The sequence below is a fragment of the Festucalex cinctus genome, chromosome 14 (assembly GCF_051991245.1).
Source record: "Festucalex cinctus isolate MCC-2025b chromosome 14, RoL_Fcin_1.0, whole genome shotgun sequence".
Taxonomy (NCBI): domain Eukaryota; kingdom Metazoa; phylum Chordata; class Actinopteri; order Syngnathiformes; family Syngnathidae; genus Festucalex; species Festucalex cinctus.
In genome coordinates this window covers 19,583,963-19,606,147 of record NC_135424.1, presented here as the reverse complement: position 1 = coordinate 19,606,147, position 22,185 = coordinate 19,583,963, and the positions used below count along the sequence as shown (strand labels likewise).

The 22,185-nt window shown below is 39.3% G+C and overlaps 1 protein-coding gene and 1 long non-coding RNA gene across 2 annotated transcripts; one reads left to right on the top strand and one right to left on the bottom strand.

The window, feature by feature from the left end:
* Positions 1 to 1,746: 1,746 nt before the first annotated feature.
* On the bottom strand, positions 1,747 to 18,179 carry cnnm1 (cyclin and CBS domain divalent metal cation transport mediator 1). The gene is made up of 10 exons (XM_077495271.1): positions 16,664 to 18,179; positions 11,042 to 11,185; positions 9,045 to 9,185; positions 8,671 to 8,840; positions 7,307 to 7,406; positions 5,955 to 6,097; positions 5,637 to 5,880; positions 4,372 to 4,476; positions 2,843 to 2,944; positions 1,747 to 2,570 (listed from the first exon to the last, which is right to left on the bottom strand). The coding sequence occupies exons 1-10, from the start codon at positions 18,057 to 18,059 to the stop codon at positions 2,491 to 2,493; spliced, it is 2,625 nt and encodes an 874-aa protein (XP_077351397.1). The 5' UTR covers positions 18,060 to 18,179; the 3' UTR covers positions 1,747 to 2,490.
* On the top strand, positions 1,804 to 9,704 carry LOC144001179 (uncharacterized). The gene is made up of 5 exons (XR_013278403.1): positions 1,804 to 2,111; positions 2,341 to 2,485; positions 4,413 to 4,545; positions 8,677 to 8,873; positions 8,980 to 9,704. It is a non-coding gene; the product is annotated as an uncharacterized LOC144001179 (long non-coding RNA).
* Positions 18,180 to 22,185: the final 4,006 nt, after the last annotated feature.

The window sequence follows — 22,185 nt, the reverse complement described above, 5'->3', positions numbered from 1 at the left end:
GCATAAATAAACAAACATGCAAATAACAAATCTCTGCTTATACTGTAAGTCTTAAGACACACATGTAGCTTATTGTTAGTTGGTTTGTAGGCAGCTTCAGTGTCGTGTTCAAAGATATGGGGTGACAAAGTATTATTGCAGTACTTCCTGTCGTGTTGTGTTTCATTGGACTAGTGCCAAATATTGATGTTTTTATCGAAACAGATGCCATTATGAACTAATGTCCCTACTCAACAGTTGGACTTAGGCACCTCATGCTAGCAAAAAAATCAATGTTTTTGTTGTTTTTTTTTTTTAAATGGACATTGTCAATATGTCAAATGTAATACTGTGTAATCTCTATGGTTGAACACAGTTCTTTTGGGGACATTCCAGTTTTTACCATGCTTTAAAAAAGAATTCCCATAGAAATGAATTGAAATTCTGTTCCGGGGTCAGATTGTCGCGTCAGGGTCTCGCCTTTTTTATTTTGTAACATTCTTGGTTCCATCCTGGTTCTTCTTTCTGAATAAAAAGGCGCAAATTCTGAATTGTATGCCAGGGTCCTTCAACTTTAGAGGTTCCACTATGTTTCAAGTAGCACAGAATTGTCTTATTGCACTATTATCATTATTATGACATCACAATAGTATTATCAGTTCATGTGATAGTCCCTAAAGCTACACAAGCACAGAAAATGGTGAAAACATGCAACAATAGAATTAGTAGTCGTATCTGATGCTAAATGGAATCCACCAACGGTACATATTGCTATTGTTCACATCCTATTTGGTTGTCTGATATAAAAACAAACAGGTAAGAAAGCGTCTCCTTTTGAAAAGTGTGCAAGCCCCTCTAAAGTCTGTGGGAGTTACAATTAGTTGTCGTTCAAGTTCAGGAGAATATGGCTCTTGTTTTTTGTTTCGTTTTATCATCTGCTGTAAAAATTGTGCTCTGGTCTGTACAGTAGTGGCTTTTTCTTCATCTTCTTCTTTTTTTTTTTGCACATTGGCACTAGATGGCGCCATTACAACACGAGTGGAAAACAATTCCAGTTGCCAACTGCCTCACAATATGAAACGGAATATGATACTGGATGTGCCCCTTTGCTGATGGTAAACGTGCTCTCATGACAATTTAGTAGGCAATCTTGTTTCGTTTTTAAAGGGATAGTTGGGATTTTTTGACATGAATCTCTATTTCATCCTCACCTCCAGTGGTGTGCGATCATCACTGACTTACCCCTGACAGCGTTCTGTGACACAAGTTCTGGTTTGGTTTTGCTCGAGAGGAAAATAGTCCGGCAAGTTGGCTGAGGTCAAGTATATAAAGAGTTTTTCTGCTAAAAAAAACAAAAAAACAAAAAACAAAACAGTTTGTGTTCAAAAGAGTGATACATTTGCATCACAAAACTTTGCCCTATAAAAAGTCGGACTCCAGTCCACTCCAAAAAAAGTCGGACGCGCTGCAGACACCTGACAGTCGAGGGCAGAAGGCCTTCGAAAAGACAAACAACTTGTCGACTAGTGCGCGTCTATCAGTTGTCTGCGGGGCAACGCGCAGTGATACGGACGAACAGAAAAATAGTGCCCGGTGGTAATGGAGTCTGACTTTTTTTTTTAGGTTGAAGTTTTGTTATGCAAATGTAACATTCTTTTGAACACAAATTGTTTTCAGAAGAAAAACGCTTTGTTTACTTGACCCCAGCCAACTTGCCGAATTATTTTCCTCTCGAGCAAAACTGGACCAAAACTCGTGTCACAGAACGCTGTCAGGGGTAAGTCAGTGATGATCGCACACCACTGGAGCTGAGGATGAAATAGAGATTCATGTCAAAAAGTCCGAACTATCCCTTTAAACGGAAAAATGCTCAATTTTTGTCATTTGTCATTTCCCCCCTAAAATGCATTTTTTTTTTTTTGCATTATCCTGCTAGAATGTGACAAGAACAGCCTTTGATGGATGACTTGATGTATCATTAACACGTTATGGCTTAAATTAGTGTGTACCACTTTCACACAGATGGTGCCAGTGCTAGGGGGTTATCAGAATTTTTGAAGACAAAAAATAACTCTGCCTCCGACAACCGAAGATGGAAGCAGCAGACACACATCAGGAAGACTGGATTCAAGGTAAAATATCAACAACAAACAAGAGTCCAGTACCTGGTGGCCATTTTAAATCAGCAAATACCACCAGCACTGGCACCATCTTAGTGTAAAGGGCGTATCAGAGGCTTTAGTTCCCACTAAGGAATCGAACCACCACATAAGGCCGATCAAGCCAATATATTGCTATTGGGAATATTCATCTCAAATTCAAACCCCAAACATCTCTTTCCCTTTTTTGCCTGAATCACAGAAGGCGTGAAAGGAGGCAGATCGGGGACAGAGTATCCGTGGAGACCTGAGAGCACTGGTAACTACAGCACATGATGAGGGAGGTGCCAGGGCATCGAGGGAGTTTACGTGACGGGGACGGTTGAATGAGGAAAAATAAATAAGAGGTGCGCTAGCTTGTCACTGGAGGCTCTTCCAGACCTTCCTCCAAGCTCCTTCCTCCATCTCGCGACTTTTTTCTCCTCTTGTTACCTGGAGACAAGGTTAACATGTTGACATTTAGTGGCAAACATGTTTGAAAGCACTATATCAATAAATATGACTTGACCCAAATAAAAGAATAAATAAATGAGTCATGTCATTCCGTAGCCAACAGGGAGCTTAACGTCTGTAAGTAACCATCACAGTAACTCATCATCCGTTGCTAAGCTACGCCAGGCGCAGTCGCCACGTCTGACACAAGCAGTTCGAATAGACACACCACGCACATTGCTTCATGCGTTCACGGCGGATGTCTCACTCACTCAATTTACGCAGGAGCTTCTTCCCGACGTTCTCTTCTGAGCTGGACAGAGAGCGAGAGCTGATGTAAGGAGAGGTGGATGGCTGAGAGTCTGTAGGCACGTCTGAAAGAAGACACAAAAAAGTGGAATAGGTTGAATTTTTTTATATACTGTAAAATATTTTTACATCCTCTGTTATTTTGTTTCACAATAATATTTTTTTTAATGTGAACCAGCTCCACTTGAATAAATGAAGAATAAAGAATAAATGCTAATTAAAAAAAAAAAAAGTAAATAGAGAAATAGATAATTAAATTAAATAACTGGCAGAAGTAAGTTACATAAAAATATCTAATTAAATGTCTTATAATTTCTGCAATATTTAACAATGCTCATTTAAGCTTATATTCTTTTGCATGTTGACCAGTGTGGAAACTACACACCCCTGTTCAAAGGTCAGGTTTTTGTGATGTAAACGAATGAGACCACCATTACTCATGTCTCAAAGTTTTCCCTCATTAATTTGATCTATAACATATAACTTAATTGAAAAAAATAGAACTTAGTAAAGTGGAAGTCAACCTTAAACATTTCTTGACAATGTTATGTGACCTCACTAGTCTAAACATGACGTTCTGATTTATATTACTTTTGTGAAATATGAGTTATGAAGCAAAATTCAGCCATTTTTATCAGTCTTATGGGGCGGCCATTTTGTTACTAGCTGTCGCCTGAAGATGACATCACAGTTGCTCAGGGCTCAGGCAACCACCAATCACAGCTCACCTGTTTTATGAAGCTGCGCTGTGATTGGTTGTTACCTGAGACCTGAGTAACATTGATGTCATCTTCCGTCGACAGCAACTGGCAAAATGGCCGCTTTCTGATATTGATACAAACTGCTGGATTTTGCTGCTCAATTTAATCCTGTGCAATTAATCGAAATTCAATTACAATTTCAATTATTACACTCCTCAGTTACAGCATTGGCATAATCATAAATCAAATAAAAGATTATTAATACTAATTTTGAGTTGTTTAAATGTATATATTTGTACATTTTTTTAAATTTTATAACTAATTTAATAATAAATCTTGTCTCATCCAAAAGAAACTTACATTATCATAGCATTTCAAAGAAATGTCTTTGTCTTAATATATTTTTTGACGTTAAACATTTTCTTGTTTTGCACCAAAAAAACAAATGATTGTCCTAATCGTGATTTCAATTATTACCAAATTAATCGTGATTCGTGATTAATATTTTCTTTATAATCGAGCATGCCTAGCTTAACTCGTATTCCACTAACACAATATTAACCAGGGGCTGCACAGAACATTATTGTCAAAAACATTTTTTGGGGTTGACTTCCCTTTAAGAGGGGGAGTAAAAAAATGAACAACTGAAATAATGTGGTTGCACAAATATGCACTCCCTCTTGTAACTGGGGATGTGGTCAGTCACAATCACTTTTAAATGAGAGCCAGCATACACCTGCCACCCCAAATGAAATTTCAAATTCAAAAAGCAGATATTTCACACTACTGACCGTTTTCTCCATAATTCTCTGGCCGATCCTCTTGGATGTAGGGAATCCCGTCCATACGGAGGAACACTGTGTCATTGGGACTCCGCTGGCCATCAGATTTGCTGCCTGTGTGAAGAAAGGTGCCAGTCAGCACAAGAACCAAGACTGTCAAACAGCTTTTCAGGACCCTTTAAGGTAAAATGATTGTATTTCAAGATGGGTGATTTAACTGGCAGTGGTTTTATTGGTCTCTGTTATTGACAAGCAGTTGAGCCATCTGCTCATTTTTCTTCTTGACACAGAGGGAGTGAGTCGATCACACAGCAGAGTACAGATGGTTTGTGGGAAATCCTTTAAGCCTAAAAATAAAGGAGCAGATTGTGCATGCCATGTTTGTTGAGGTTTGGGAGATGAGTCATAATGGGACTTTGACTTCATCAGACGCTTTATCTGTAAATACCTTATGGTACAATAGTGTGAAAGATAATTAAACTGGGATTTGAGATGCCCTTCTAAATATACACACGCATTGGCCACGACAATATTAGATGCGATACAAGAGCTGTATCAACAAATCTGTTTTTACATAAGATAATAAAGCTCTGTTTTGCTTGACACTGTCAAAGAGATATTTAATTTAGCATTATGCTTATTATTCTGATTGTATGTAGTTTGCTGTGGTGCAGAACTGCACGGAATCTAAGAATTTCTAGCTATACCAAAGTAGCAATTGCAGTATGTTGTACTTTGTTTGATTTCAATTGTAGTTTTTATTCCATTAAAAATACAACTGTCATTTCTTCTCAAGTTGGCCCAATTGTTAGTCTAAACAGAGACAGCTGTTGTTATTATTATTATTATTATTATTATTATTATTTAGCTATATTTATAGGAAAATAAAAACTGCACTGGTACTTATATATTGACTCAAGTAAAAAGAATTGCACATAGAAGTTACATAAAAGTTGACCTAAATTAGACTTCAACTGGCCTTAGAGGTTAACTACAAATACAATGCTGTACCTTGACGTACCACTAGAGGGCGTGCGCGTACGAGTACTAGTCTGTTTTTCCAGAAACAAGGTCCAAAGAAAACTTTTAAAGGATTAGCAAACTACACCAAACATTTTTTTGTGAAAATCTGAACTTCAGTTGTGGTGCTCTTCATGACCCTACCAAGGCTAAACGCACAAATAACATGTGTAAAACGAAATTGTTCCAAATGTAATGAATAATCGTCTCCAGTTTATGCCACCGAGCAGTCACATGGAGTTCCCCCAACTTACGAACGATACGATTTCTCTCATTGAGCCTGGAGGTGTTGCGAAGGCCGGCGTGGGGATGTAGCTGAGCGAGGCGTGCCATTCCCAGGCGGGTGTGGGCGCTGGTGAGGGGGAGGGCGATGCTGTGGGAACGGGCCTCCACGACAGGGGGTCTCCCTTTAGAGTCTGCGTCCACAGGGTCCGGCGTCTGCGGAGAGCTGTCCATCCGCGTGGCCGTCAGGGCATTCTGGTAGTGTGTCCTGATTATCTGAGGGAAGGGTCACGGTTTGGGGAATTTTTCATATCACGTTCTTAAAGAGTGTAGGTGTTTGTGTTAGTCACCTTGATGATCTGCAGGTCTGTGAGCTGTCGGACCGAGTAGTCCGGTAGGTAAAGCCCTCCCGCTGAGAGCTGAGCAATACTGCCGCCGCTCAGCAGTGAGTCTGATTGGTTCAGACCACTGCTGCGAGAGCTGTATCGCTGGCCTGCACGGAAAATCGGGAAAAACATTGTAAGAACACGCAGAATAGCACTAGAATAATATTAAGAAATTACACAGGGAAAGAAATAATATATTAAATTAGGGTGTCAAAATTAGTACATTTTGAGTTAATTTAAAGTTCCTTTAATGCCACAATTTTTTTTTACGTGTGATTATTGACGGACCCTTACTTGAAAAACCTGTGCTGGGGGAATTCCAGTCACAACGGAGCAGACATGTCCACATCAATATTTAGCAAGAATAAATTTAATAATAATGTATATATTTGTGGAGACTAGGGTTAAGTTGTATTTTACAATTTTAAAAATGTGCAGAATTTCACAAGTTATTTCATGTTAAAGATTTGATATCTCTTAATGTGAAAAGAAAATGCACTGAGCTGTCACCAATGCCTTACAAATACAATTATGCCATCTAGTGGCAGAAAAATGACTTAAACACAAATCAATATCACACTTTTCTTTTCTTTTTTTACAGTACACATCTTTTTAATTTTAACTCAATTTGATGAGTTATAAAAATATGTCAATGACTAAAAGATGCAGCCATATTTCTATTAGTGTAACATTTTTTTCCACTTTTATGTTAAGAGTATGGAACTTTTTATATATATATATATATATATATATATATATATTCTACATTTTATTGTACATCTAAAACAGATGCGATTAATTACGATTATAAATTTTAATCGCCTAACACCCCAAAGGCACCACTGCATGTAGCCTACAAAAGCCCTTTCTGTGCAACGTTATTTTCCACAGTAAAAGATCAAAAGTTTTTATACTTGTGCACTTTTACAATGTCCTAATCTTTGGATTAAGAGATATTAAAATGAGTTTTTGGAATTGCCTACGACTGGAATGCAAAATAAGTGCACACACACTTGAAGACCAAAAGTGCACATTATAAGAATTGAGAACCTTTTCTGCTTGCTCAGCAGTCTTAGTCCACATAATCCTAGTCAGGTTGTGTTCTTCCGCTGGGAAATTCTCTCTCAATCTCATCTTCTTAATTACTTTCTTCCCACAGACTCTGTTCCACTGCATTGTACTTAACTTGAAGGGATTTAGATGTCAATTAGTTCCCCTGATTATCATTGCTCCTTGTTGCCGCCGTCATCACCGCCATTAGCCCCAGTTGAGGCCCCCCAGTTGACATATTGACTTGTTATGGAGGATGTACTTACCGATTGGCAGGGGCGGGATGAGGGCTGGCATCCCGTAGTAGGAAAATGCTCCGTTTTCAAAGCGGAGGGCCTCCTTTCCGATTTCTACCTCCACCCGTCCCTGCAACATCAACACTTTTCATGTCACCACCACGTCAACACGGAATTCAATTGAACAGCCCACACATTTAAATCAACATTGTACATGGCATACTGAGCACAATGCTTTTTTTTTTTTTTATGCAAAGCTGCTAAATTACACGTCTGTTTATTGAATTTAGTTTAAAAAAAGAAAAAAGGAATGTCATGTGGGCAACAGAAAACATACATGACTCGCTCAAGGATTTTTAAGATGAACCTAATAAAATGCATTATAACCTTTAAAAGGGACGTTCTCTAAACTTTTATATTATATATATCATAGATTATACATTTCCTGGTTCATTTAAAACTGATAAAATAGAGACCAAGACGAGAGCAAATAATTGATCAGTTTAGCTTCTTTTTAGGTGAACAGCAACTTGTGCAAAAAGCACTAAAACATTGAGCAATTAGATTATATTGTTGGAGTTTTCATTTTTCTTTGTTTTTTAGTGTTAAGTCAGTCTCTTAATTTTTGTTATTTGCAGTTTGATTTTTGCATTAAAAAAACAAATAAACAGTTAAAAAAAACAAAAAACATTGAGCAATTGCATTCAAAAAGTTAGAGGTTGAATTAAGTCCACCTGTAAAGGTTATAGTGCATTATAGGTTCGTTGTGACAGCCCAATAGTTTTTATGAGTTTTAGAAAGTTTTGCTTATAACTTATGTTTTTTTTTGTTTTTTTGTTTTTTACAATAAATAAAATATGCTATTAACTACTAAAAATGTGATTATCGCAATTAAATATTTTAATTGCTTGACACACTACTTATAAAAAATAAACTGATATGATATCTATATCTAATATGACTAGAATGTCACTTACTGGAGCGCAGACCTCTTCCAAGGCTGAACAGCTAACAAAATTATTTGTTTATTCTCAATCTATTATCTAGTTCATGGAATGTGAATAAGAAAAGAAAATTACCATTATCACGATGGGGAGGTTGTTTTAGGGGAGGTGGGTGTCATATATTCTTGATCCTCTGAGAAGATCTGTGCAGCTCAGACGTTTAAATACTTTGTCAAATTGAGTGTTCTTTCCCCCCCCATTAAATTATTGTTTTCATTTTTCTTTGGTGGGGTGCCGAGATTTTTTATAATGTAATATATAAATGCCTTGGCTCAGGTTGGGAAACGCTGTATTAGTGGGTGGTGTTCAAAAGAATTCACACTGAAAAAGGTGATTAAAACAACAAACAGTTTTCATATGATTTTTCGCTAAACTCAGCACGTTTACTACCTGCAGGATGAGGACGAAGTAGTCGACGGGTTTGTTCCTCTGGAAGAGGTAGTGCTGAGCAGCGTGTTTGTTCTTGGGGTTGAACTTGAGTTCTTGCACCACGCTGGGATGCTTGATGAGACGGAGGAGGATCTTCTCTGACAGGTGACACGGCCTGAACGGCTCCACCTCTGACACAAAAGCGCACACAGCAATATGGGAGGGTGAGGGAAAAAACACAATTGCTTTTTGTTCTCGCCTCTCTCTGTCCCGTCTCACATAGTAGCATATCATTTGTTATTGTTTGTCCCCTCTCAAAATAAATACCAGCAGGTCAAATTGAGAATGTTTTGTCCTTGGTGACGTTCGGTCCCTGTCTGGATCACATGACCTACCCGTCGCCAAGAAGCGATGTGTTGCCAGCAACAACTGTGGCGAGATCTTCACATTCAGCTCATTTTCTGCCACTTTGAAGATAGAGAAGTCCTGCTGTTTCCTCTCGTGGTGCGATACTCGCCTTTTGCTCCGATTATCAGCTGCAAAACACACACCCAAGACAGGTTCTTAAACGGGTTTTCTCTTTTTACTTACACTAAATAGGTTTTAGTCACGTTTTTTTTTTGTTTTTTTTTGCATTGGATTATCCGCACGCATATCTGATTGATAAATACTAATCCTCCGCAGATGTGAAGGTATTTAATATATTACATTCCCTCAAATGAATCACAACCGCTTCAGTGACAGCTGGTGCTATAAAGACATAAGCTCCTCATTACTGTATGTATAATTACTGAATGTGCACCCACTCATAACATGCAATTAAATTGTTTTTTTCCCCAAGTGGTAGCATATATATTGAAAGAAAGCCCTTGACAGATTTGTATTTTTATTCCAGGCAATTAAAGGATTATGGTGATTTCACTGATTTCATTATGTATAAGTAGTGAGCTGTGAACAACAGGGGTGAGATCATGGGATCAATAGATTAATGAGGCGAGTGATGATGCTATGAATTATTCATAAAAAATGAGAACATCTGTTAATAATAGCCTTACAGGAAATATTGCTACACCATCCCTTTTTAGTGATATCTTGCTATAGCCAACTGAAACATTATTCACTCTAGCACATCAAGGGTGAAGTACATGTTGCGCGCAACGGTGAAGTACCGTATTTTCACGACTATAAGGCGCACCGCATTATAAGGCGCACCTTCAATGAATTACATTTTATTCTCAAGACAATAAAAATACTGCAGAGTGCAGACTAAACGTAAATTATAACAATGAAGACTCACTAGGAATGTAATGGGGTCAAAAGTAAAACGTTCGTCTTTAAAACCTGTAGAATTAAAATAGTTTCTTTTTAATGCATCAAGAATGAAAGATTTTTTTTTCCAATGATGTATCGTGTTTTTACGAACGCGCACTATCACGCAGGCATATAAAGGTATTTTGTTCTAGTGGTGTTGCCGTAGTTAGCGATCCAAGATGGCGGGATCTTCTGCGCATGTGCGTCACCGATTGTGCAGGGTCACCGATAGCATCTTGACCTGTTGCGGCTCAATACTGATCCATATATAAGGCGCACTGGATTATAAGCCGCATGGACAGCTTTTGAAAAAATTGAAGGCTTTCAGGTGCGCCTTATAGTCTTGAAAATACGGTACATGTATATCTTAAAACATAGTTTAATGCTAACACAAAGTACAAAACACCATATATAGTATAACAAAGAGATTCAGTGTTGTGTTGCAGTGCTATTATAACCCTGTATACAACAGATAGTTGAACTCACAGGCATATATTCTTTATCCTCTGTGGAAAAACAACTAATAGTCATCTAGTTGTGAAACTTTTCCTATGTGCCTGTGCATGGAAAAAATTACATTTAAAATTACATTAAACCGGACGACACGGTGATCGAGTGGTTAGCACGGCCGCCTCCTGAGGACTCGGGTTCGAGTACAGGCTCCGGCCTTCCTGGGTGGAGTTTGCATGTTCTCCCCGTGCCTGCGTGGGTCTTCTCCGGGTACTCCGGTCTCCTCCCACTTCCCAAAGACATGCATGGCAGGTTAATTGGGCGCTCCGAATTGTCCCTAGGTGTGCGTGTGAGTGTGGATGGTTGTTCGTCTCTGTGTGCCCTGCGATTGGTTGGCAACCAGTCCAGGGTGTCCCCCGCCTACTGCCCAAAGCCAGCTGAGATAGGCTCCAGCACCCCCGCGACCCTTGTGAAGAATAAGCGGTCAAGAAGATGGATGGATTACATTAAAACACTTGAGTGTACGATAACCTGGGATCATGAGCAATATGCTGCTTCACCAAATCATTCAAAGCAATTGGAAGCAGGACTAATTATTGCATGCTGGTGTTCATCTGTCTTGTGTACGTACTATAAAGATCTGTCTCGTCCACAATCTCAGACTTGATGATCTCTTCGATGACATCCTCCAAGGTGACGATGCCCATCACCTCATAGAAGGGGTCTCCCTCGCCCTCGTTGTTGACCCGCTGCACCACAGCCAGGTGGGATTTGCCTGCATTGACCACCAAAGAAAGATGATACTGTAAATGTACATTTGTACATTTCACTAGCTGCGTATGCCTGCTCTTATGAAAATGTACCGGTAGTAGGATTTCATGTAAAAACAAAAAAAAACAAAAAAAAAACAAGATTGCATTGCTGACTTTTTTTTTTTTTTTTTTGGAGTTTATTAGGAGGAAAGTGGCCATTTTTTAAATATAAAGAGCCACTACTTTGGAATATGAAATATAGAGAACTTTGCGTGACGCTCATACTGTATTGTCCAATTACAGTAGAATCTTTAAGGTAGGGGCAGCCAAACGTTTGAGTTCAAGGGCCACATTTTATTTCTGAAATGTAGGCAGGTCATTCATAGATGAGATTAAAATAAAAACTTTAAAAAAAAGAAGAAAATATCATTTGCACCACTATGTAAAATATTGTATTGTAAATATAAATTAATACTTTGTCATTTTTAAATTGTATTATTTGTGATTGAGAATATTGTAATGTTTTGTCATTATAGTCGTCATAATAATAATGAATAATTAATAATAATAATAATAATAATAATAATAGTTGGTATTATTATTATTATTATTATTATTATTATTATTATTATTATTATTATTATTATTATTATTATTATTATTATTATTATTATTATAACTGTCCAAATGACTTTGGGGTGCCACAGTGATTAGGGTTATGTCCACTATATTTCTTAATGTACATGATGGATGGATGGATGGATGGATGGATGGATTTAATTACTATTATTTCATGAAAAGCAGAAAATATCACTATTTATTCATTCATCTCAGGATCAAACTGTGACTCGTCATAAAATCCAGTCAAAATTTTACATTCTTGGCTACCATGCAATTCCCAATGTAAGAAATTAACACCTTTAACAGGTAAGAATGACAAAAGTTTTGGGACATCACTGGGGCCTTACTGCTGTGCAATTTTCAAGTAATATTTCTGCCGAAAATGTACCAAAGCCAACCTGCTGACTGATTTTAGAGGTTTCAATTATATACATTTACATTTATATTTACGTCTACAAAATGTTTGCACAATTGCTTACTATATTCTATATCCTAACAATAAGCCTGCAACTAGATCTGTGCAGTCAAGATGAAAATGAGCATGAATACAGCAACAACAAAAAATCCAGCAACCATATCACATATGTGAGCTCGCACATGATATTTCTCCAATTCCTCATGCCTTCTGTGACTCAGACAAGACGTCATTGGGTATTTGAGGGATTAGCCTGGAGATGCTTTGGCACTTTGGGAAGATTTGGCTGCCCTTACGTAAAGCATTATTACACAATCAGTCTGGGGACGACTGCATCTGCCACCTCCGTGGTTAAATATCATCCAAAGGCTATGTGACACCATGAGGTCAACATAGTCAAGCATTATAAGCATTGGATGCTGCATGCATAAAAAAATAGATATTTTTTGGGGGGTGTATATGGTGTCCAAATAGGTCAGTCACCAATAGAGACACAGACACATTTCTAACCTCCAGTGAGCCAGTTCATATGAGATTTAGGGCGATCTCTGGTGAGGGATCAAGCCTTTTAATCCGCTCGAACAGGGGTGGGCAACCTGTGGCCCGTGAACTGCTGACGACCCACAAGAATATTGAGATGGTCCCTTCAGGCTACTCTCAGTCAAGACAAATCGAACCTCAGAGGAACAGCTGCAAAACTGGCATATAATCCACAAATTGATAGCGTACAGTGTGGAACAAAAGGTGCTGATTGACAGACTGCTTAAAGTCGACGTGAATTTGTCTGAGGTGATGACGTCAGCCTGTCAAAATAGCTCAGGTGAGTCAGGCGTGGATGTGCCCTCATAGCTGCTGATGTGCCCGGGCATTGCATTACATCACTCGTGTGTTACATAATACCCTTGCAGAACAACACACACACACACACATGCCCCAAGTGAAACCGGGTCTAATGTGAATGTCTCTTTTGAGAATCGTTCTGCTCGCTCCACCAGTTTGCAGGGCTCCCCTCCCATGATGCATTGTTGTGTGAACATCACACTACGTTCAATGTCGCTCGTAATGTAATCCCTGCATTACATTTATACATTATAAGAACCAGGATGCTTCAGTTTGATTCAGTCTTTTTTTTAATTTATTTTTTTAAATATTGGGATATTGGGATGTGGTATGATGGGTGGGGAACGTTTTTTTTTTTTTGTTTGTTTTTTTTGCTTTTTTGGTCGTATAAGTGCAATTGTACATCCACTAGGTGGCAGTAATCCTCTCACTTGGGTCTTGTAATATTTAAAATTTATCATCACATTTTCTACTGATTAGGTGAAGTTATGTGATTCTATCTCCTCATAGTGGCTCAAGTTTAGTCTACTGCTGTGGTTTACTTTTTTTTTTCCCTACACTGCTATGTAAAAAAATAAAAATAAAAATTAGCTCTCCGAGTACTTGCATTAACCTGAATGTGGATTTGGATGTGAATTTGAACTTGTATTAATCGGTATGTTTAATATTATTTAAAGTCATTGTAATATTGTGTAATATTTTAACATTAACACTGGAAAATATTTTCCAACTGAAAAATTGCTGTTACATAAAAAAAGATTAAAAAAAATAAAATAAAAAAAGGATGATAAGTTGTTGTTTTTTTTTTTTAAATACATAAAAGATTACATGTAAATGGGTTATTCAAAAAAATTAATTACAACCGGACTGTGCTTGTACAGTGATTCTTTTGGGTACCACTTGAGGGCGGCCATGTTCCACTAGTCATTCAAATAGCACATTTTAGCCTACCAAATGTGGTCCCTTGTCACATAAAGCCATAATTTGTCCAAAATTAACGCTTCAGTTATTGTCAGAAATTACACATAATCCTAAAATTTACAATTCAAAAGTCTCAACAATGCAACTGAAATAATAAACAACTACAGTATATTTTCTTTAAAAATGCTTGTAAAATGTTTGACACATTTGTAAATAATGTATTAATCAGAATGGTAAAGGCTAAATTGTTGATGCAGTTCTTCTATCAAATCTCGTTAAGATTATGATGAGGTGGCTAATGAGTCTTCCTTTGAGTGTGCATCCAGGTTTTGCTGGTGATATTTCCCCTCACTTCCGCTGTACGACCGACCCCAGTAATCCCAGTGTGACGTTCCCACAGCAGGGCTGCCGGAGCAGTGGGAGCTTTTTAATTCATCAAAGTATGAAGGAAGCCGCCAGACAGGAAGGGGAAAAAGGTTGGAGTTGAATTTTTCATGATTGCTCTGCCGACTTGAATGGCAACCGCCCGCGGAGTGGAGGATGGAAAAAGAAAAAAAAAAAGCTCTTCATAGTCAGACCAATGAGCCGGCGGGCGGGTCAGCAGACCAAAAGCTAGCCATCATAATCCTGAGCGGGATGAAGCAATGGACCTCTTGACCTGTGAGTGGCAATGTCATTTATGATCCTTTCCCCAAAGTCAACATGTCTCCCTTCACATAATAGTCAGCCTGCTGAGGCTTTCACTGGCAACCTATTATGTGTCAATAAAAACACACTTTTTGTTAGCCTAATGGCATACTTGCCCAAGTTATTTTTAACTTCCTGTTAGCAAATCAATTTAAAAAATATCACTGTGGTTACTGAAAAAGTTATCTTTTTCCTTTTCAACAGCTCCACTTTCTTCTTTAATTATGATCTCACATTTTCTTCCTTGTCCAATTTGAAGTTACAAATGACACTTGGGAAAATAGATCTCACTGATATTACTTATTATATAAACATAGAGTAATAAAAAGTATAGTTAAACCGTTTGTGTATAATTTTGTGCTGTGATCCAATCCTTCCAATCCAATTAGTTATAAACAGTCAGGCAGACACAAATGAAGAATAGTACTAGTAGCCTACTAAATAATTCAGTGAGAAGCTTTAATATTAGTATTTTTTAATAGAAGATAAAGAATATATTATTGGTGTGAGTATTGCTATATTATCTGTCAACATGTGTTCAAATATCCGCTGCTTCTAAAACATTCATTAGCTGTTAGCATTCATGGGTCATTCATTTTGTCTTGTTTGTTAGCATTAAGATAATGTTTTTTTGTTTTTTTGTTTTTTTGTTTGGTTTTTTTTTTTTTTTAGCATTAAGCTAAGTGCACTTTTCTATGGCAAAGCTATAATGGGTTTTGCAAAAATGTAAGCGGATTTAGTGACAATGCGCAAAACCAGCGTAATGTATCCAAATTTCTGATATTTTGTTGAAAACAAACCGCATATTTGTATTGCCTGTGACTATAAACCAGGCAGATTGTTATAGTAGTCAAATGACATTTCATCACATTTTGAAATAAAAATACTCCTCAAAAATCAAATTACAACTATCCAAATTGCAATGCTTTTCAATGAGCCAGAGAGCTTCCCTTCACCGAGTTAATGCTGCATTCGAGGAAGAAGGGAAGTCGGATTGATCCCATTTCCGACCTCAAAACGTTCAAGGCAAACGTAAACATCAACTATTGCTGATTACACAGTCAGTCCAAATCATGTTCGAGTACGTGGATTTACTTCAAATAACTAAATTAAGAGATAAATATGTTTAGAAATGTGCAAATTATGTTTTGCCATTCACTTTCTGTGTCTTCATGATGTGAAGTCGGAAAAGTCTGACTTGCCTCTTGTCTTCGAATGCAGCATTAGAGGGCCATTTTTGCTTGTGATTTCGGAATTGCCAATAGCCAGCATTAGGCTGAAAAATCCAACCACTCCAATTGTAATTTTTTCCCGAATTTTAGACTTTTCCATTCTGGTTTATTTTAGCAATTCTTGAAAATTCAAGTTCGGTTTCAATCCACCTATTTTTTGTTTTATATGTTTGTTTGTTTTCCTACATACGTGCGAAATTCTCTTTTGATGTTTAATTTTATGGTAAACTTGAACTGGGAGTGTTAAACAGCTTGAAGCCTCTTTTTTTTTTTTGATGACTAGTTCACTACTTGCTGCTTATTGTGAAGGGTGTTGAATTGAGTTCACTACCACCTGGTCACTCGTATCTCACCCTAAAGGTCAGATGGGATAGCGTCCAGCTCACCACAAATAAGGATAAATGTGATCCAAAATGGATGCACCTAATGTGTTCGATTTGATAAATCCCGACAGAAAGGCCGTATTTCATCACGCTGACTCTGTAACCCCTGCTTGAACCCTCTCGGTTTGACACTGTTTCACATTTCACATCTGGCCCTTTCCATAGGGATGAAAGGCTCTTCATGGCCACGGCCTACTGTGAGCTTAACGCGGCACTTCTCCTCTCGTATTTTGCTGTGTTTTTAACTACACGTGCACACTTCAAAGACTCCTCACACCATAGGTGGTGAGAGCTCCAGAATGGGAAGCAGAGCATATGGCGCCTTAAAAAGCCAAGCAGCACCGCCTTCCTAATAGTCTGGCGGCCTGGGATTGATCCAAGAGGACCCAAGTGTTCAATTACCTCGTTTGAATTCCTCCAGCATCACGTCCAGCTTGGTGTCGTTGAACACGCAGTGCATGGGGCGTTTGTAGAACTCGGTGATGGTCTTGAGCGGGGTGCAGTCGTCTGGGTCCACGAAGGCCAGGTCCTTGACGAACAGGATGTCCACGATGTTGGAGCGCTCGTTCTCGTACACGGGGATCCTGGTGAAGCCGCTCTGCATCACGTCCGACATGGTGCCGAAGTCCAGCGCGGCGTCCGAGGACAGCATGTAGCAGTCGGACAGTGGGGTGAGCACGTCCTCCACCGTCTTGGTCCTCAGCTCCAGAGCCCCTTGGATGATGTTGAGCTCCTCCTTAACCAGGTCGTGGTACGGGTCGGTGACGCGCAGCATGGCCACCAGCTTCTCTCGCGTGTAGAAGCTGGAGATCTCCTGGTGGAGCAGGAAGTCCAAGATCTTGGAGACCGGGTAGGCGATGGGCAGGAAGAGGAGCATGAGGAGCCGGGTGGCGCACAAGGTCTTGGACGCGATGGCGAGGCTGTGCCGGGACGCCACCGAATGAGGCAGGATCTCCCCAATGAAGAAAATCCCCAAAGTGCAGGATGCGGTGGACAGCGCAGTCATCCCCAAAATCTGACACATCCACACCACGAAGCAAGTGTTAGTGAGGACGTTACCCAGCACCACTGTGCACAGGATGTAGTTGCCGTGTTTGCGCACGGACTCGATCTTCCTCGCGTACTTCTGCTCCTTCTCGGTGCCGCTGTTCTGCAGGACCCGCAGCTCCACGGGGTCCAGCGCCAGCATGCTGATGTTGAGCCCGCTGCACAGTGCGGAGAGTCCCAAGAGCAGCACGGAAACGCCGGCTTGCAGCCACGCGTCCGCCTCGGCGGGTCTCTCCACCACCGCCAACCAAAAGTCTCGGGTGTCGAAGTGTTCCCATTTGACGCCGTCGAAGGCGCACATGGAGTAATACTTGACCGCCTCGCCTCGGCGCAGGTGCTTGGCGAGGAGCTCCACCAGCACCGAGTTGTGGCTAGAGGCGGACCGGAACGAGCCCAGCAGCTCGATGTCAGAACTCCGGGCGCTCTCCTCCTCGCACGGGTTCTCCCTGGAGCCACCCGCGTCCCTGTCCGGCTGCTCGATGAAGGCGATCCACGGCGCAGCGGGAGCCGCCTCGGCCGCCGCGCTCCGGTTCACGCGGGGATGCTCCGTGTAGTAAACCCGCAACACGAAGCGAGTCCCCTCCGTGGCTCTCAGGACGCCGTCCTGCACGGACAGCTCGCCGCTTTGGGTGTCCTCGGGTCGGACGCCGAGCAGAGCCGCGGCGGGGGCTGCGAACCACCAGAGGATGAGGAGGATGAGGAGGAGAGGATGCGGGATGCGGCATGGAGCAGCAGCATCCGCAGCCGCCATGCTGAACGAAGGACGTTGGGGGCGAAGCTGGCAGGGTCACGTGGTTTGCAGACGGAGCCGCATATCCACGGAGCGCAGTCGTGGGTATGTCACACGGTGAACATGCACCGCAGCCTTTAAATATACATGACACGCCGCGTGACGTCTCCTTCGCTTTCTGCTGCTTGCTAAAAATAGAATCAGAGGGGCATGCCACTACTCCACATCTCATTAGTAACACCCATAATAATAGTAATAATAATAATAATCATCATCATCATCATAATAATAAACACATAATAATCTAGCACAATAGAAAAGAAAACCGATCAAGCGATATCTGTATGTAATGCTCGAACTAACCACCAGATGGCAGCATTTCCACCTTATCAAGCAAAGCCCTTTGACTTCAACAAGCTTGTTTGCAAGTCACTTGACTCACGTTCTGAAGTGTCACTGAAGTGGAAGTACTAAAATACAAGTATTGAGTACAAGTAGGCCTACACGTGCTTAAGTACAAGTGAAGAAGTACTTCAAGAAGTACTAAATCGCTTTAAATCACAACCATTTTATCGCTAACCTGAATGAAAACAACCTAAATGTTTCTTTCCCCCGTCTTAGTTAACTCGTATTTTAACAAAATACAGTAACACCATAACCGTTTTATTTGCGTAATGTACTGTATTGGTGAAAGAAACAACACATGCAGAAGAAACTTTTGTTCGATAAACTTTTTTTTTTTTTTTTTTCCATGTAATATTTTTTTTTCATAGGCCTACCCCAAGCGTGGCCAAGTTCGGTCCTCCAGAGCCACTATCCAGCCTGTTTGCCACGTTTTTCTCCACTAACACACCTGATTCATGATTAGGATCGTTGTCAGGCGTCTGCAAAGCTTGCTGATGAGCTGATCGTTCTAGATTCAGCTGCGCTAAAGGAGGGAGACGTGGAGAAAACCCTCTCCAACAACTCCAAAACAGGCTGAAAGTCACTCTCGAGGTCCGAACTTGGCCACCCCTGGCCTACACTTTAGCGAATCAAAACACACAATTTTTAAAGTTTTATTTATTATTATCATTTTTATTATTAATATTATAACACGTTTTCGTATTTAAAAAAAATAATAAAATGAAATAAATACATTTGAACATCAACAGGGGGAAAAAAGAAAGAAAAATGTCACCCGAAGTCTTGTAAAAACACAATTCAATAATCGGAATATTAAAAATAAAATTGGTTCACTTTCTCTTTTTTGGTCATGTTTTAGTATTTGTAATGTGCCCTTTTAACAGGCTAATTAAACACATCTTAAACCGGCAGAACATTTGCCTATATATATATTTTTTTTACATCAGAATCTAATAACATAACATTTTACGCTATTTCAATGATTTGCTTTACAAACGTATTTGAAAGCATTTAGTTATTGCAGTCATATAAGTTCAATATGTACCTATGATAATTAAATTACACATAAACTAACACAATTTTTACTTTGTAAACTTTTTAAAAAATATTGTCATATTGTTATTTAAGGTGTTGTATGATCGCATAGTACGCGAAATAAATTACATATATTGAATCTGCTTTAACACCACCCCAGTTTATTTTATTATTTTTTTAGGACCACTGTTTTTGAATGGCAGAAACCAGCGGCGATAGCCTGCTGCCAGGAACTGAATCCGCTTTGCAGCTGTACCTAATGATGTGACTGGTGAGTGCGTCACTTACTAAGTTTTGGAAAAACACACATCGAAACAACAATTAGGCAATGTTTTAAACCAGCTCTTATATCATGAATGTGAATGTGTTAATGGGCTACTAGACAAAACAAATACAATGGTATAGTTTAGCAGGCCTCGATGTATTTTTTCTCCCCCAAATAAATAGGCTAATGTCCAGTCCATATTGAATTCAATTGTGTCGCGTATATCGACATCGGCTAAAAATATAAATTAAAAAACAATATTTATGTATTTATTTATTTATAGATTCTGACTTTGTTCTCATTTGATATAGTTTTAATATATAGTTTAAATAGTCTTGTGTTTAACTTGCGTTTTAAAATTCGAAAATGTTTGGATATTCAAAGTTACTCAATATTGCGCGTTGCGCGTAAAGAACACAAATTCGGTGCACGTATAAAATTCACTGCAAAGCTTAAAACAGGTTTGTATAGGAATGCCGTTTTTTAAAATATATCTCAACGTTAAAAAGTATTGTTGTAAATACACAAACAGTTTCCTTCGAAATTTCACTTAGGTTTTTAAACGTTGTTTAAAGATAAATGTTTGACAACACGCTGCTGTTATTTACAGCCACATATATATATAAGAACGCGTCCTTCAAAATAATCGTCATGTTTTTTCATTTTATTTGATTAAGTTCAGGCCAAAGAGCTTAATACAAGTCTTATTAGTCTTTACTCAAGAAGCATGACGCCCAATGTGACATCATGTTAAAGGAGAAAGTAAATGAAGCATCTCAATCTAGTTGCCAATTGACGTAATTTGAAGAATAAGAATAAAACCACTTCGTGCACTCTTCTCCTTTTTTTAAAGAAGTACGGTCGTGCGTGAAAGCTCAACAATTAAAACCGTTTGTGTCACAACTTGGAAAGACAATTCCAAGTGTTCTCCCCTCGGCCTGTTATGTTTCTCGTGCAGTTTGGCGCTCATGTGTGAAGAAGACTTGCTTGCTTGCGTGCATGACCCCAAAAGCAGCGCTGACCGCCCGTGGAGACGCTTGGCTGTGTGCCCCCTGCACGCTACAATCGTCATACTTTTATTTATGCGCCTGTCACGTTTTCTGCACTCAGAGAACCCAGGCTGAGCACTGAAGTCTCATCGAGTTCATATGTTGCGCAGTGACCTAAATACATCCACGTTGTCCATGCATGTACCGATTTGTGTTTGTAAAAAGTAACAATGGACAAGTTTACCATCAAACATTAAAATGTATTGGATGTCAGGTTAATTTATTTGAATCACCTAAAAGTAGCGTCACTATTTGAATAATTGTAAGGTAATGTTAATAAAATAGGCATACGGCCGTGCTGTTTTAGTAATACAATGCCTGTGCATAATTATTCCTCAGTAAAAATATTCAATTCCAACAATAAAACACACACGAGCCAATAAATTACAATAATGGTGATGAAAGTACAATACAAAGTATTATAAAAGTACAAAGTAGTAAATGTGTGTTCGCTTAATTACATTTTTGTTTTTGTCACATTCTTGTGGTGAAAGTCAACTCAAGTCCCGATTATGTACCAAAGAGGCTAATCTTAAAATGGTCCATTGTTTCTTATAAAGTCACAACATATTTATGGAAAAAACAATAATAGGCCATACAACAATCCACTGAAAATAAAGTACGGAAGTATATGAAGGGTTCTCATACAGTTTTCAGAAATAGCAAACGTACACTCTAGTAAAAGTGCAGCTGCTTGTATGAGAACAAATTCTAATGCAAGCTCCGATTCATCTCCTGGTTTAACATTAGATATAAAAAGTCTACACTCCCCTATTAAAAAGCCAAGTTATTCCTATAGAGCAAAAATAACTAAATAATTTAAAACTTTCCTCATCACGAATGTGACCTGACATCGTCATTGAAAACACATGAAATCCTCTTGAAGTAAAATTGAGATGACGAGATTGTGCAAGTGTGCACAGAAGATGTGATCAGAATTAACCTTGCAGTCACATTCAAACCAAATGCACAACATGCCGCCATCAAATTCTGTGCACCTGTCTGCATACATTAGGCCAAGGTGGGTATTAATTTTGTTTGTTAGGCTACCTGTTGCTTTTTCACAGTTTGTATATATTTTTTTGTTTCATAAGAACATATTTGTTTTTCCAAATATAGTGAAAGTCAGAAACAAGTTCTCAAGTAAAGTACACAAAAAGTATCCTCAAGTTACTTATTCCCCAACACTTCCTTGATGTGGTGCGTGAGGGTGGGACTACAGGAGGGACAGTGACCTTCTTTCCTCCACCCCTCTCTGCATCCTCTCACGAGTGCTGCCTCTATGCGCATGCGCCTTGGTGCGCAGATCCCCCCCCCCCAAAAAAAAAAAAAAAACACTCCGAGGGGCGGGAGTCGGGGGTGTTTGAACTGGTTGGGGTGGCAGGGTGCGACC

What these genes read in the sequence shown, in the direction of transcription:
- cnnm1 (XM_077495271.1), bottom strand. Translation starts at nt 18,059, where the DNA reads ATGGCGGCTGCGGATGCTGCTGCTCCATGCCGCATCCCGCATCCTCTC. An exon ending in GCTGGAGGAATTCAAACGAG is followed by an intron (nt 11,186 to 16,663) that starts GTAATTGAACAC and finishes TGGTCAATGCAG; the next exon opens with GCAAATCCCACCTGGCTGTG. An exon ending in CATCCCGCCCCTGCCAATCG is followed by an intron (nt 6,098 to 7,306) that starts GTAAGTACATCC and finishes TTTTCCGTGCAG; the next exon opens with GCCAGCGATACAGCTCTCGC.